General features: G+C 42.4%; 1 protein-coding gene across 1 annotated transcript in view; it reads left to right on the top strand.

The window, feature by feature from the left end:
* SATB1 (SATB homeobox 1) overlaps window positions 1–15,616 on the top strand; it is a 49,948-nt gene that overhangs the window by 33,639 nt on the left and 693 nt on the right. The window contains 3 exon segments of the mRNA XM_008062750.1: window positions 12,476–12,768; window positions 13,436–13,471; window positions 13,743–13,752. Coding sequence (XP_008060941.1) covers window positions 12,476–12,768; window positions 13,436–13,471; window positions 13,743–13,752 — 339 coding nt within the window.

The raw sequence follows: 15,616 nt of genomic DNA on the forward strand, positions 1-15,616 counted from the left end.
ATGTCTAGTACCTCAAAAAAACTTACAGGGCATTCTAAGAGACAGGGCAAGATAACTAAAGAAAAAACAAGAAAAAAAAATCTGTTGTGATCCAGCTAACTGGAGTGAAAGACAGAATTCTATATAACTATAACTAATATCTTCAAGAAAATAAAAGATAAAAATTTTCTTCAGAAAAGTAGAATCTATTAAAAGAGGAATTAAATGGAAATTCTATAATTTAAATATACAATTACTAAAATTAAGGACTCATTAGATATATCTTAAGATAGGATTGGCAAAATAGAAAAGGCAATCGAAAATATTCAAACAGAAAGAAAGTTACAGACCAAAAAATAGTGAAAAAGATAGAAAAGAGCATAAGAGACATGTAAAACACATGAAAAGGTCTAACAAGTATAATTGCACTCTCAAAAGGGGAGATAAGTGAGAATTGGGCAGAGGTAATATATAAAAAGATGAGGGCTGAGGATTTTCCAACTGTTTAATTACCTGCCACGGATTTGAGAAGTTCTGCAAACCGCAAGGAGGGTAGATACAAGACAACCACAACTATATATATCTTATTTAAACTACCGAAAACAAAAGAAAAATATATTTTTATTCACTCATTTATTTATTTATAAGAAAAATATGTTCTTTTTTTTTTTTTTTTTTTTGAGTTGGAGTCTCACTCCGTCGCCCAGACTGGGAGTGCAGTGGGCGCTCCCGGCCACCGCAGCCTCGACCTGCCGGGCTCCGGCCATCCTTCCGCCTCAGCCTTCCAAACAGCCGGAACTATAGGCGCATGCTACCACACCCGGCTCATTTTTGATTTATTGTAGAGATGAGGTCTCACCAAGTTGCCCAGGCAGGTCTCGAACCCGCGGGCTCAGGCAGTCCACTAACCTCAGCCTCCCAAAGGTGCGGGATTACAGGCTGAGCTGCTGACCCACCGAGCCCGGCTTCCCTGGCTTTAGCAATTCTTTGTTGTCTCTCCTGGAGCATCATAGAGAGAAGGTTTACATTTTTAATTCCTAGCCCCTAAATATGCATGCTACGGCGTATAGCTCATTTTAGGAGATGTGTGCAGTGTTGGAAAGTTGTATATACATCAATTAAAAAATGCAGTGGCAAAAATAATTGTTTAAAACAACCTGATAGTAAGTTGTTTTTGTAAGCAAACAGACCCACCCTCTCAGGTAAATTGTCACCTCAAAATTATTCCTCTTACGAGTTCTACTTTTTATATTGGGTTGCTTGGTTGGTTGCACATGGCGTATACAAATACTCAGAAACTTTTTTTTTCCTTCATGATCTTCATTATTTTGAATAGGAAGATAAATATTGTCAATTTTTAATAGTGACTTTAGGAAACAACATAAGACATTTACTTCATAACATCACAGTAGAAGAGCACATACTCATTTGGGTTAAGGGTTTAGGAAAAGTGACGTTTCTTGTCTTAGGCTTCTCTTTTTAAATGATCCAAATGTACTTATTTGTCTTTGACAGAAGCCTTTGGCGGCACTTTTCTGCCTCCTTAAACCCAAGCTCAATTTGAACCTAATTTTTTCTGTAATACATAGACATCATTGTGAATATAAATTGTTGGACTAGCCGGGCTCAGTGGCTCAGCCTGTAATCCCGCGCCTTTGGGAAGCTGAGGTGAGTGGATTGCCTGACCCTGCGGGTTCGAGACCCGCCTGGGCAGCAAAACCTCATCTCTACAATAAATCAAAAAAATCAGTCAGGCATGGTAGCGCATGCCCATAATTCTGGCTACTGGGAAGGCTGAGGCAAAAGGATCGCCGGAGCCCAGCAGGTCGAGGCTGCACTTCCGGCCACTGCACTCCAGTCTGGGCGACAGAGTGAGACTCCAACTCAAAAAAAAAAAAAAATTTGTTGGACTTTGCTACTCTGCATGAACTCTCAGAAATCGCAGAGGTGTGTACAATTTCTTAGCACTGACTAAATGACCCATCTGGGCTGTTTTTGTATCTTTCTCTGCTCCCCAGTTTGCTGTTGCTTTAGTTTGTCGGTGAACCTTTCGCCACATTTTTACAACTCACCCAGGGACATGTGAACCCCGGGGTGTTTCCAGCCTCTTTGGGCGAAGGAAAGCAAAGTGTTGGCTACTCCAAGGGTGATGTGTGTTCTCATTTGTTGGTGATAAACGTAACTCAGATACAGGGTTGTGGGTAGACGAGAGTGAAGAAACCCACCCGCTTTCCATTCTGGAAGAAATGCAGAGGGCCAGAGCTAGATAGAGCAGGACGAACAGGAAAGAAGAACAAAAAAACTCAAGAGATGTTCTGAGAGCCTAGAATTGATGGGAATTCATGACTGTTTGGCTATGGAGGAAACAGACAAGGAAAGTTAGGTTTTTGAGTCGAAGACATTGGCTCTATTTTTTTTTTTAATTATGGAAGTAGCACATGACCACTACAGAAAAATTAGAAACTACAAACATAAGGAAGAACATAAAAAATACCTGTAATCTCAATCACCTAGGGATAGCCACTTTTACTACCCTGATTTATACTTTTATATGCACACATGCCCATGTATCTACATGTATGTACACATGAGTGTGTGTCTATGCTTATGTGTCTTACATTCCTTTGTATGTTGTCAATGCCATCTACTTCCCTGTCTAAATATAGTTGGGTTATACACAACTTTTGCTGGCATAAATAATGTGCATGGAAACATTTTTATAGTTAAGTGTTTGTACACATCTTAAATGATCGCTTTCTTACGATAGATTCTCGGAAGTGGAATTCCTTGACCAATAAGGCATTGGTGTTTTGAAGCTGATTGCTAGACATTTCTACGTTGTACAACTCACATTGCACTTCAGAAGGATTATACCAATTAATACTTCAAATAACAACTTTTCTACCTAGGTGACTGAGTGTGGAGTATTCCTGTTAACAGAGCTTCAACTACCTAGGAGGAGAACCTGGCTTGGGGGAATTACTGGTTTCACACTGGATGTTGCAACTGAATTGTTTTCATTGGCTCCCTAGATATCCAGATCCCTGTGGGATGAAGCAAGTGTGTTCATGAACACAATAATCAAGTAGAAATAGCTGACATTATCATCATGTTACTGTGTGCCAAGCCCTCTCCTTATATTATCTCGCTTGATTCTCAAAACCCTATGAATTTGGTGATGGAATTAGACCCTATTTGATAGAGTAGAAAGTCGAGGTCTCGGGAACTTGAGTAACCTGCCCAATGTTACAGGGCTGATAGGTGGTATTCAGATTAAAACCCAGGCTTCTCAACAAATAGATCTTAGAAGTACAGTGTATATAGGAGTTGAGTGTATCGTAACCAAGTTGTATTCTCAAGGAAGTGTGGTAGAGTTATCCATAGCAAAAGGGTCATAGACATAGAGCATTCAAAAGCAACTGGTCTACCTCTTTCCCCAGCACTTCTGCGAATTCATCCTGTTCTTTTATTCATTATTCTCCCTGGGTTAAGTATCACTCCTTCTTCAAAGCCGGGCTGACATCACTCATCATCAACGAAGGCTTCCTTGACCACCCTGCCCCCATTTCTTCCTCCTTTTCACTTGGATTCCACTTGATGTCTACCCATCAGTGACCTTGGCCACCTGCTGTACTTGTAGTTATGTTTGAATGTCAACTCTTTTCAGCTCTACAGTCCATTTAAGGCAAGTGCTTTCAGTCATAAGTTTATCAGGTCTTTTTGTAATTATAGACAAGGCACTGGACGGAATGTATTGTATTTCATTTCTGTTAGGCACTGTCTTGTGAGATTAATACCTTCATTACCTGCACTTTGTAGAGGAGAAATCTGAGACTCAGAAGGGTAATTGGCTCAAGTTCACACAGACAAATACATTACCAGGTATAACCGCTTATTGGTCCACAGAAGCGTTTGCACATGACTTGAAAGAGAAGTATATTTGGAGGAGCAGAAAGGAGAAGAAAGAGCTTTCCCGTGAGAGAGAATCACGAGAGACGTGGATAATAGACTTGGGTAGTATTGGGCACACCAGTTAATAAACAGTTCAACAAGTTAGGACGTGAGTGTGATGGGAGGAAGCTTGGAAGCAACCCTCAGGGAATGTGAACTTTTTCCCTATCTTGGGAAGCCACTGAAGGTCACATTGAGCAGTAGGATGATGATGGGCAGTTTGAAATCCCGTTTCCAAGGTCATCACAAAGACAGTTGTGGGAGTCCAGAAAGCTGAATGAAGCCTGTGTATTTACCTCTCCGTACGTTCCATAGATGAAATTAAGCACCAGGTTTACTGGCTTTTGTAGGACTCGCATCAACTTTGTGGGACCACCCTGGTTCTCTTCTCTCAGAGCACTGGTCATCCCCGATGTCTTTCTTCCTTTAAGTTAACAGAGGGAAAAGAATGCTTTCTTACAAGCTTTTTTCTTCAGAAATCAAAACCGTTGCCCATTGGAAGTCATGAAAAACAATGTTTGCTTAGACACCCTGTAGAATGAGAGTAATTTAAGGAAGTAGGGCCCAGTTCTGCCTAGTCAACAGTGAGCAGAATGAAGAGTGGATGGTTCTTCATGAGAGATGCCAAGGCTGAAATGGATGGAAGTGGTATAGTGTAAACCTTGGGAGTTTTGGATTTTCTGGGGTTTTTAAAAATGATACCAGAGATAAAGAATGAGAAAATTAAAACTTAAGATTGGAAGAGAACAAGCTTAAGTGTAAATAGGAAGGAGCCAGATCATGTCACAGAAATTCATGTCATGTCCAAAAATATGAGACCAAGGGGAAAAAAATGGGGAAGAGAGTTTTCTTCAGAGGACTTATTCAAGTATTGAACATATCAGCCAGGTTTTTGTTTTGTTTCAGCTTTGACTAAACTCTCCTGAAAGCGGGTTTGAGGTAGATACAAAAATTAAACTTTTAGGCTGGGCTTGGTGGCTCAGCCTGTCATCCCAGCATTTTGGGAGGCCGAGGCGAGTGGATGGTCTGAGCCCACAGGTTCGAGACCAGCCCAGGCAACTTGGCAAGATCGCATCTCTACAATAAATCAAAAATGAGCTGGGCATGATGGCACGCGCCTATAGTTCTGGCTACTCTCAAGGTTGAGGTGGAAAGATCGCCGGAGCCCAACTGGTCAACACTGGGGTGGCCATGAGCGGGCCACTGCACTCCAGCCTGGGCGTCGGAGTGAGACTCCAACTCAAAATAAATAAAATTTTAAAGTAGGCATCTTTACAAATCTTAATATTTCAAAACATAAATTCAGGTCTTCTTTGGAAATTCTCTATTTCAGTCAAATTAAGAGATAATCTTTTTTGCTAAATAGTTCAATAGAGTCTAGAATTTCATACCTTTATCTTCATTCCTTTTTTCCCTTTTTCAAGTTCTTCCTCTGCAGATATTTTTTAAAATGTGAGATCTCCTTGCTTACAACCTTTTAAAATAAGAACCGTTTTTATCCACTCTGGCCAGGTTATTATCTGATAATAATGTTGTGGACCAAACGATTACAGCAAAAAGAACAAGTACCATATTTATGTGTGCCCTGCAGTCAGTGGCTTTGAGAAAGGAGGAAAGAGGTAAACACAAAAACCACAGAAAACAGATGATGTTCCCTTTTTTAATCTGATTAAGTTTTAAGGGAAATTGAAAAATAAAGATCATTTACCTGGTGATTCTGAGGATTCTCTCTAAATCCACTAAATTTTAACAGAAACTCTTCTCCAGGTTGTGTAAACATTATTTCTCTATGCTAATAGCAAACCTTCAGAGACTCTGCTAGAAGTGGTTAACCTCTTAATGACTAAGTGGCAACAGTTTACTCACGTGAGAAATGTCTTGATAGCCATGTTATGTCCTGTTATTATCCCAGTATGGAAGCCCACAATGTTTTGGCTAAGATACTGAGTCTCTTAAATAAATTGGAGGGTCTAGAGAGAGTTTGAAAGACAGTAACAGTTAAGGAGTTTACAAACAGTCACAATTGGAAAGATGATTGCGACTAGGACCAGTGGTTAACTTAGCAGGAAAAGTTACCGGCGGTGTCTTCCGCGATTCTCTTTACACAAAGTAGATGCTATTAAGCCCGGGAGAAAGATGAATGCGTTTCCTGCTAATTTCATACAGGAGGACATGTATCTTTATTAATGTTAATGGTGGGAGCCTCTCATTATGTCCTAGAATCCTCTGCATTAGCAGAGGTTTTTCTTCTGAGGAACAGCATAACATTTAAAGGTTAATATGTTAGGTAAAGAACAATATCTTAAGACAAGCGTTTTTATTACAGGACATGATGGGATGGCTTTGATTAAATTATGTGATGATTTGAATGGGAAAGAAGAAAAAGTGTGTTGCGTCTTGCTCTCCACTTTAATGCCTTTAATCGAATAATGACCTTCTGGAAAATAGTTAATTTTCAACATTTGGAAAGATCAATACCACTTTGCCACCAAAAAATGGCCTAGAGGATGAAATTTGATGTATATAAAGTATCATTTCACCCTTTTAACCTAGTAAATAATTTAAAATGCTTTCAGGATTGCTTGGCCGCTATTTTGTTTCTCACTGCTCGGTGCTGTGAAAAGACTGGAGGTTGGTGTATGAAGCGTTCAGGCCTCACACCTGGAAGTGGGGTTGGGTTTCTGTCAGATCTTGGGCGTCTCTGCGTGAGAGCCCCCCCAAAAGGAATTTGTGGAAATGCTACCTTTGAGGCAGAGTGTATAGGAAGCTTCTAAGGTGTGAGCTGGGAACGGTTCTATAATGTCAAAAAGGGAAAGGCTTAAAACAGCCTCAGTCCCTCTGCATCTTCCGTGGTCTCTTTAAACCCTGATGCCAAAGGTGAAGGATACGGTAGTTCTGACAATTAGAGCCCATTTCCCCTGGTTCATGGAACACAGGTAAGAAATTACCCCGAGTGCCAACAGCTTTGTAAATTAAAACAGAAAAAAAGTCCCTCTATTAGCCTGTTTGTGGGCAGATTAAAAACTGTCGTCATTAGCATAAGTAACACTTACAGATTCCTTTAAAAGTAGAAAATTATTTGCTGAATGATAAATTGCTAGCTTTCTAGTTAGTTGTTGTTGAAAATGTACTCATTCAAAATGCCTGGTGTAGTTTAGTCGACAATACGGGATTTTTTGTTAGAAGTACTGTTTAATGGATTATGTACTTAATTCCTGTTCCTACTACCTTGCTAAAGTGTAATTCATGCCTTCCACTAAAATGTTTGTATCAAATACTTTCCTATTTAGATTGATTTCTTTTAATATCATATATTATTATACCATATGCCCCAGAGATTGGAACAAAATACTCCTGCAAATAACACATAAAAGATGAGGGTGAGGGGGAATGAACACAGACTATAAAATGTTTTGCTTTTTAGAATTCAAATTACCATTTTGTTTTTTAAAATGTATTTTTCCTCCTTAGTTGCAGCAAGAATTATTTGTCATTTTTGTTCTCTTTTTATAGCTCTTAGTTTTAAAATGTATATGTACATAATGATAATATATACATCTATGTATATTGCATTAAATGGCTTTTTTTTTTTTCTCCTTCTCAGAGAATACCGAAGGCTATTTTCCCCTTGAAAACTGGTTGTGTTGCATGCTCTCAGCTTTGTCCCATGCCAGGTCCTGCAAGGCCTCTGTTTGTGTCTGTCTGAGGCTTGATGGGTATAAGAAATCCATTTGGGAGAGGTGATTCCTTTTCTAACTCAGTTGAAGCCATTGTTCACCCCTTATCTCTTCAAATGTCAGAAGTGAGTTGACTTGAATGCACTGTTCTGAAAAGAGTGGAGTGGAAATCAGAGATTGAGTTTGGTAGGAAATTAGCAGCTGAGAGATGAAGGTGCCAGGATTTTTATTTAAATGTGGTACAACAAGACTCTGTCAGTAAAGCACATCATTAGAATATTGAGTTGAGAACTGCTAATTTTTCCTTTAAAATGAGCATACAGTCATGCGTCTCATGGACCATAATAAATTGCCATTGTGTTGTCATTGAGTTTGTTTTGCTTCCTGCAGTACTGATTTGGCAGTTATTCTGCATTTTCTCTCTTCTCTTCTTTTTTTTTTCAGTCTTGCCTTTCTTCAATAGGTCCCTCACCAAAACCAGTCAAAAGAATTTTGTTATTTATTCCCTGCCGTCTTGGGTATAGCATCTTTTGCACCGTTTTCTTGCTTACGGTAGCAAGACATTTGCAGATGGCTGTTGGTTACTATAAAGTACATAACAGTATTTCCTTTGTGGCAGATGGATTTAAGACTTTTAGTTCTCAATAAATGGAGGTTTACAATACATAACTTTACAGGATTTGTGTTGTATATAACAGGTTTGAACATATTATCTCGGAATTCATCTGCATGGCATTTGCAGCTTATTTGGGGTCCATGCCAGTTTTTTTTAAGTAATAGAGAGAACGCTGTGATTGATAGCAGCAGCTCAAGGCGTGATTTTGAATAGAAACAAAGGGTTTAGAACAGAAGGTGTCAAATTAAACTTCGTCAGTTTGAAAAGTAGTAACATCCTGAAAGTTGTATTAATTTATTTACATGTGGCTACTGTTTATATTTTGCCCTCTTTATATGCAGTGTAATGTTGCTTGGCAAATTTACTACATTTAAAGTTTAGGTTGATCCTTGTACCATTTGGGGTTTCAGAGAATGGGTTGGTCTCATTATTTTAAGGCTGTGGGTCCCCCTGTCTTTTCTGCTCTTGAGGACCGTCTGTGATCTAATTTAACTTAGGGAACAGCTCCCTCCTCCCGCCGGTGGTCTCCCATCAAGTCCCAGAGACCTCTCTTACAAACATAATTAGGTTCACATTTTGCAACAAAGCACTGCATACCAGTCCTCAGCTCTCCTCTCCCAAGTAAATCTACACAGTTACCATTTAAAACCCAGTACAGTTTCTTTGGGAGAATCATTGTTCGTATTTGTCATGTATTGCAAATATTCTCACATAGATTGTCTTCCCAATTTTATTTGTTCTAACGATACCACTTACGGAAAAACTGACCTAGAAAAAGGTATTGGGGAACTAGGAAGCATCTTTCTTCTTTAGTTACTTTCTGCAAAACACAGATCAGATTACTGTCATCATTAATAGAGTCACAATCAATAGGATTTGAGGTAGTCAAAATATTCCAAGGTATTTAAATAGTATTAGAATAAATTAATCTTAGTTTTGCCAGTGTAAATTGGGAATGAGCCAGTTTATTTCGACACTGACAAAGAGCTAATGTGTCAAAGTGTCTGTTTTCCATTATTTCTTAAGAGATACACATATCAAGGAATGCATATCTCCTCCCCATCCCCCCTCGCCGCGTGTTTTGTGTTTTTTGAAATACCCTCTAGAGCTAACAGTTCCCAGCTGCACCGTTAAATATTTTTCTAAGAAGCATCTGATTTCAGTCTCTTAAAATCATCGTGTGTCTTGAAAGGCTAGCGGAGACATGCTTCAACTTATAATTCATCAAATTATTTTTAGATAAGGAATTAGAAGTATTATTTAAGGGCAGAGGTTAATAGCAAAGTACTGGAAATGTTATGTTAGTCATGGGCAATTAATAAAAATAAGAATCCGTCTCGTAAGTACAGAGACACAGAAGTGACAATATGAGCAAAATATTTGTTGAATGAGTCAGGGCTCCTTTTCTGAAATATTTGTTAAACCAGCATGAGTGTGATTGTTTAGGAATTAGCTATCATTATTAGCCATTTTAAAAGAACTAATGATTTTCTTTTCCAAAGAACATCTGTGATCCACATGTTTTTTCCCATATATCCAAGTGCTAACGATCCCTACATTACTTTAAAAAGTTTCTAAAGGATGTGAAAAATTATCGGAGTTTTTCAGCTCTCTCCAAGAAGCTTTTCTTACATGAATCATTCTTAATTTAACTTTTAGCAATTTTTAGTTACAAGCATTTATTTCTAAAAAAAATTCTGGGATGCTCAATGTTGAGTACTTCCTGCAATAGTATAATACTAGCTATATTTTTTGTTTTTTGGTTTTTTTTAACTCCGTTCCTTTATAACTTCTTATGGAAGGTAAATAAAATTGTCTGATTTACTGTGTTCAGGCATAGGGGTCCTGTCAGTTGTCATAACTGAAGGAAACAGACAAGGGGGAGAGGAAAAGGGATCTTACCCACAACATTATTTAAGCCTGCAGAAAGATAGATATCTGAAACCTACACAGCAACAAAATTTAGAAGTAAAGTGTAAAGAAAAGCTTAGATGTAGGAAAATGGTATAATATTTTCGTGGCTTAGTCTAAATAGCAAATATTTACCAGTAAGGGCTAAGTAAACACTTCCAGGTGTGGGTTTCAAATACTTTAAATCCTCAAATACAGTTACGTAGTTAATGTTACATCCACATCAGTGGGGCTGAAATCGCTTATATTATGGTATTCTGGAAATAAGCATATAGAACTGCCACAGTTAGAACAGAAGTATGTTCGGTGACACTGTAATCACAATGCCTATTATGTTTTATTTAGCTGATATTCTTTCAGGCAAATCTTCAGCTCACTGCCTGCTCTCTTAACCTTGAACCAGGCATTCAGTGGCACCAGATGAGCACGTGATGACGTGACCTCCCCCGTGTATATATGTGTCTAATTAAATGAGCTGTTGAGCGGGAAATTCAGTAGATCCCATGAGACTTAGCTACGATCCCCATTGGCTGGTTAGCAGGCAGGCCTTGGGAAGCTAGTACATCAGTTCTGTCTCCTTTCAAAATCTCCCAAGGTAGGGGAGAACAGGCCTTGCGTCTTCCACTGTGTACCACACTCAGAAGAGTTTTCTCTCTAACGGCTTCAGTTTGAGAAGGGAAGTCGTGGCATCCTCTAGCCTCGCCTTCCGTAACATAAGAAACCAAGTCCTCCTTAGCTAGATCTAAAATTACATACAAAGAAACTACTTGTTCCGTTCCCATCCAACCCCATTTACCTGAATTTGCCAAGCAGAGCCTAGGACTTGGACAGTCAGTGCTCGTGGTTTGCTGAAGGCCCTGGAAGGGAAGAAAGAGGACAGTGACCATAAGACACGCTCTCAGTCCAGGTGTGGCCCTAGATTGGTAGGGTAGGCGCAGGAAGAATAGGGATGACCATCTCTAGAGAGGAAACTGAAGGCCAGAGTGAGGTGTCCGCTTGGAGAAAAGGAGCCAGGGACTTTGTGCCACTGGGTCAGCCAATCACTGGCCACTAGGGCGTGGAGGTCGGTGAGGACGCGGTAATCTTCCATGCATCTCTGGATGAGGTGACTCGGAGACATTTCTCCAGAGCAGTGTGCAGCTGAAGGGGTGGCTGCCCTGGCAGGCGGGGGTCCAAGTGGGACATCCTCTCTTCCTCTCCGTCATTGTTTATTGCCCATCATGGCAGCCAAGATGAAAGTTTGAGACAGCAACTCGCAAATGTACTCTCATGGACCACTCGTTCTTGACTCATAATCCCCGGATCAGAGGCTGGGCCTCAGGGAGCCTCAGAGAGGTTCAGGTGTTGGCATTCATTGGGATTACCTTCTGTCTTAACCCAGGAAACCTGCGAAAGTTCTTGCCTGACAGATCGCACGCTCACACTGCAGCAGGCAGAAAAGAGAGACTCCAAGGTCTCTTTCTGGAGTGTTCTTTCTTAGAGAATGATTGCAGAGCCCATTCTAGTCAACATGTCTCATACCAGACAGCATTCTTGCTGACACAGTTGTACGTGTCCTTTCCTACATAAGGACATGCACCAAATCGTCACACAGTTTTCTTTCTGGTACAAAAAGTATGAGCTTAGGAAGTCCTTTTATAAAGAAAAAAAAAAGTAGTTATAAAATCTGTCAAACCTGTCATCCCAGCACTTTGGGAGGCCAAGGCGAGAGGATTGCCTGAGCTCAGGGGTTTGAGACCAGCCTGGGCAACTTGGCAAGACCTCATCTTTGCAACAAATCAAAAAACAAAAAAATAGCCAAGCGTGGTAGCACATGCCTGTAGTTCTAGCTACTTGGAAGGCTGAGGTGGAAGGATCACCTGAGGCCAGCAGGTCAAGGCTGCAGTGGTTGTGAGCATGCCACTGCACTTGAGCCTGGACAACAGAATGAGACTTCAACTCAGAAAAAAAAATCTGTCCTGCCTCTTCTTGCCTTCAGTGTCCTCACATGGCTGCATCAGACTAGAAAGTTGGGCAAGACCGACAGCACACAGCTTGGTTTTTCTCCTGTTTCACATTTTTTTAAAGTCCATGGTAAATGCCCTCGTGCCCTCAGAGCCTGAAAAACACATCTCTCCTTTAAGAATCAAATCGCAGCATTGATTCGAAGCAGCCTGCCTCCTCGACAGCCACAGATCATCCTCTCTTAACAAGTTAAAAAAAAATAAATTTTTTTAAAGCAGATCAGAGTGTCTGGAGCTTATGAAAAAGTTAACCCCTAGAGTCTTTCCTTATATCTCCCCATGGAAAATGCCGCCCCACCTGTATGCACGAACTGACCTCTTGTGCCCTTGTCTCTAAGGGGTGGTTGTGCGAGCTGTTACGCTGGAAAGAAGATCCTTCTCCGGAAAACAGGACCCTGTGGGAGAACCTGTCCATGATCCGAAGGTTCCTCAGCCTTCCCCAGCCCGAGCGCGATGCCATCTACGAGCAGGAGAGCAACGCGGTGCATCACCATGGCGACCGGCCGCCCCACATCATCCACGTGCCTGCAGAACAGATTCAGGTTCGTTTACCTTGGCCGATCCGGTGCAGCCACGAGTAAACAGAGCTTTAAACGTAGCAGGGAGACGAGCGCATCCCTCCTCCCTGCCAGTCTAAACACGGGCTTTTTAAGGGGATAGCGACGCTCTGCCATCTTGCTCAGGGGGACCGAAGGAACCTGGACGTGCTTTTCTCGACACACGAATTGTGTCCCTCTCGTCTTCCGCCCCCCAGAGTGACAGGAACCCCACCTTTTATACTCTTTGTGTGGCAGGTGTGCCTTTGTGAGTATTGGGTGTTGTGTGTGAGAGCCAGACATGTTTGTGTGTTTTTTAAAAATCAGGATTTCAAACACAACCTATTATTATTATTTTTTAATTAATACCTTCCTGCCCCCCGAGGGGGAGACTCGCTGCTGTGGCTGTAGAGGAGGTTTGTGGAATCACAATTTGGGACCTTGGATTCTGCCCAGAGAGGAGGGAGGGAAGCCCTCCCAGAATCTTGGTTTATTTCTGGGCCCTTCCTTCCCCCACGGCTGTCTCCCCTATCCCCAGAGGCTGTGAGTTAGGGGCGTGTCACGGCTGTGTCTTTCCACGGGAGATCTTCCAGCGCCCTTGGGAAAGGACGGTCTAGTGGCATTTTCTTCCCTGACCACAGACCCCTACACCACGACTGGGTGCTGCTTGCCAGGTAAGCGGGCACAGGCTACCTGTGTGGCCAGGGACACGGAGGTCGAGGTGTCAGCACCTGCCCCCGGGTCAGGAATTTCAGACTTGAGAAGGACCCCCCAGCCACAGCGTGACCCACGACCACCGTGCCCGCAGATCCAGTCTTGTTTTGCGGCATCACGAGCCTTGTCTCTGACCATCTGCTGAAGTAGCTCCCCTGTGAATTCATTCGTTCGTTCTAGAGTCAGAGTCTCACTCCGAGGCCCAGGCCGGAGTGCAGTGGCACAATCACGGCTCATGGCAGCCTCGACCCACTGGGCTCAGGCGATCCCTCTGCTCCAGTCCCCTCTGAGTAGCTGGGGCTACAGGCATGCGCCACCATGCCTGGCTAATTTTTTAAAGTTTTGTAGGGATGAGGCCTCGCTGTGTTGCCCAGGCTGGTCTCAAACGTCTGGGCTCACGCAATCCTCCTGCTTTGGCCTCCAGAGTGCTGGGGTTACAGGTGTGATACTCTATGCCCAGCTACCCCCTGTGAGTGTAGCTGGAACGTTCTGAGATCTGATAGTTTGTTAGTGCTCTTATGGCCTCAATTGGTTAAGAAGTGTGTTGTCATTGAACTTGAGCTGTAGAACTTACTTCTGTTAAATCTCAGCGGATGTTTTTAGCTTGTTCCTTTAAGGTAAAACACCATTGCCTTCCAGAGTCCTAAAATTCCACTATTTTTGTTGAATCACCTGCGTTATTTCTTGAGGTTGCTGTGAAATGTACATAACTCAAAACAAGAACAGAGTTATCCATCCGCCAGGAAAAAAAATTCTCTAGTGTGTAAGATAAAACAGATTGACAAAGAGCATCCGTTTAGGATCTCAAGCACTAAAATAATCGTGGAAGCCTGAAAAACGTACCGTTTAGCAAAAACAAAAAAGAGAAAGATATACATCAAGTAATAAAAAATAGCTCTTGTTTGGAAATGTAAATTGTTTTTAATAAAATTGCTTCTTAAGGGGATAAAGGGAAGGGGTTAGGCATAGTATAAACATGCTAACACATTGCCACTTGCCTGGGTTGATGTGCTTGGCTGATAACAATTCTGGCTGTGGAGTTTGTCCTGTGTGCATGTGTCACACGTTTGTTATGTATAATTGTGTAAGGAAATTATAGCCCATATACAGATACTGATTATGCAGAAAGTGTCTGTATACACTAAATTTAACTCCTCATCTCATCTGAGTTTACTGCAGACAAAACAATTGCTAGCTGTCGTACAGCGGATTGAACCTTTATATGGGGGTAAGAAAAAAAGCTTGCAGTGTCAGCCTAGTGCAGTGTGGTAAGGAGTTGTGTGTGCGTCACCTTGGAGCTGTCTGATAGGAGGTTCTCCAAGGTGAGAATCCCGAGCACCCCTCGGACCCAGGGCAGACCCCATTGAATGGAGCACTATTGAAGTCTCACCTGGGCTTTTCATCTGATGAAAGGGGCAGCTCCGTTTCCCTCCTACACCTCTCCAGCTCAGCTTTCTGAAATGTCTTGGAAATCCCTGTTTTTCCATCTTCCTTTCAAATCTCTGCTAACGATGGACATTGTCATCCGATCCACCGTCTTCGCCCCATGGAGTTTGAGGCTCAGGTATTTTTTATTTTTATTTTTTTTTAGTTGGGCTCTCACACTGTCACCCAGTTTGGAGTGCAGTAGCACGATTGTGCCAGCCTCAAACTCCCAGGCTCAAGTGATCCTCCTGCCTCAGCCTCCTGAGTAGCTGGGACTACTGATTTTTTAAAATTTCTTTGTAGAGATGAGGTCTCGCTGTGTTGTCTAGGCTGATCTTGAACTCCAGGGCTCAAGCAATCCTCCTGTGTTGACCTCCCAAAGTGCTGGAATGGCAGGCGTGGGCCACTGCACCTGGCCCATTTTATTATTTTCATGTGGGCTCAGGCAGTCCTCCCGTCCTGGCCTCCCAAAGTGCTGGGATGACAGGTGTGAGCCACTGTGTCTGGCCCACTTTTATCATTTTCACGTGGGCTCAAGCAGTCCTCCCGTCTTGGCCTCCCAAAGTGCTGGGAGGACAGGCGCCAGCCACCGGCCCGTCCCGCTTTTATCCTTTTCACGTGGGCTCAAGCAGCCCTCCCGCCCTGGCCTCCCAAAGGGCGGGGATGATAGGCGCGAGCCACCGCGCCTGTTCTGCCCACCCGCCCGCCATTTGCTGTTGTGCCCGATGCCGCGGGCTGGGAGCTGGCCCGCCTCCTCCTCCTGGGTCCCCGTCCCGCCCGAGCGCGGGCCGAGCCCTCCGAGCC

The sequence above is a fragment of the Carlito syrichta genome, unplaced genomic scaffold (genome assembly GCF_000164805.1).
Source record: "Carlito syrichta isolate Samal-C Ts95f unplaced genomic scaffold, Tarsius_syrichta-2.0.1 Scaffold305823, whole genome shotgun sequence".
NCBI lineage: Eukaryota > Metazoa > Chordata > Mammalia > Primates > Tarsiidae > Carlito > Carlito syrichta.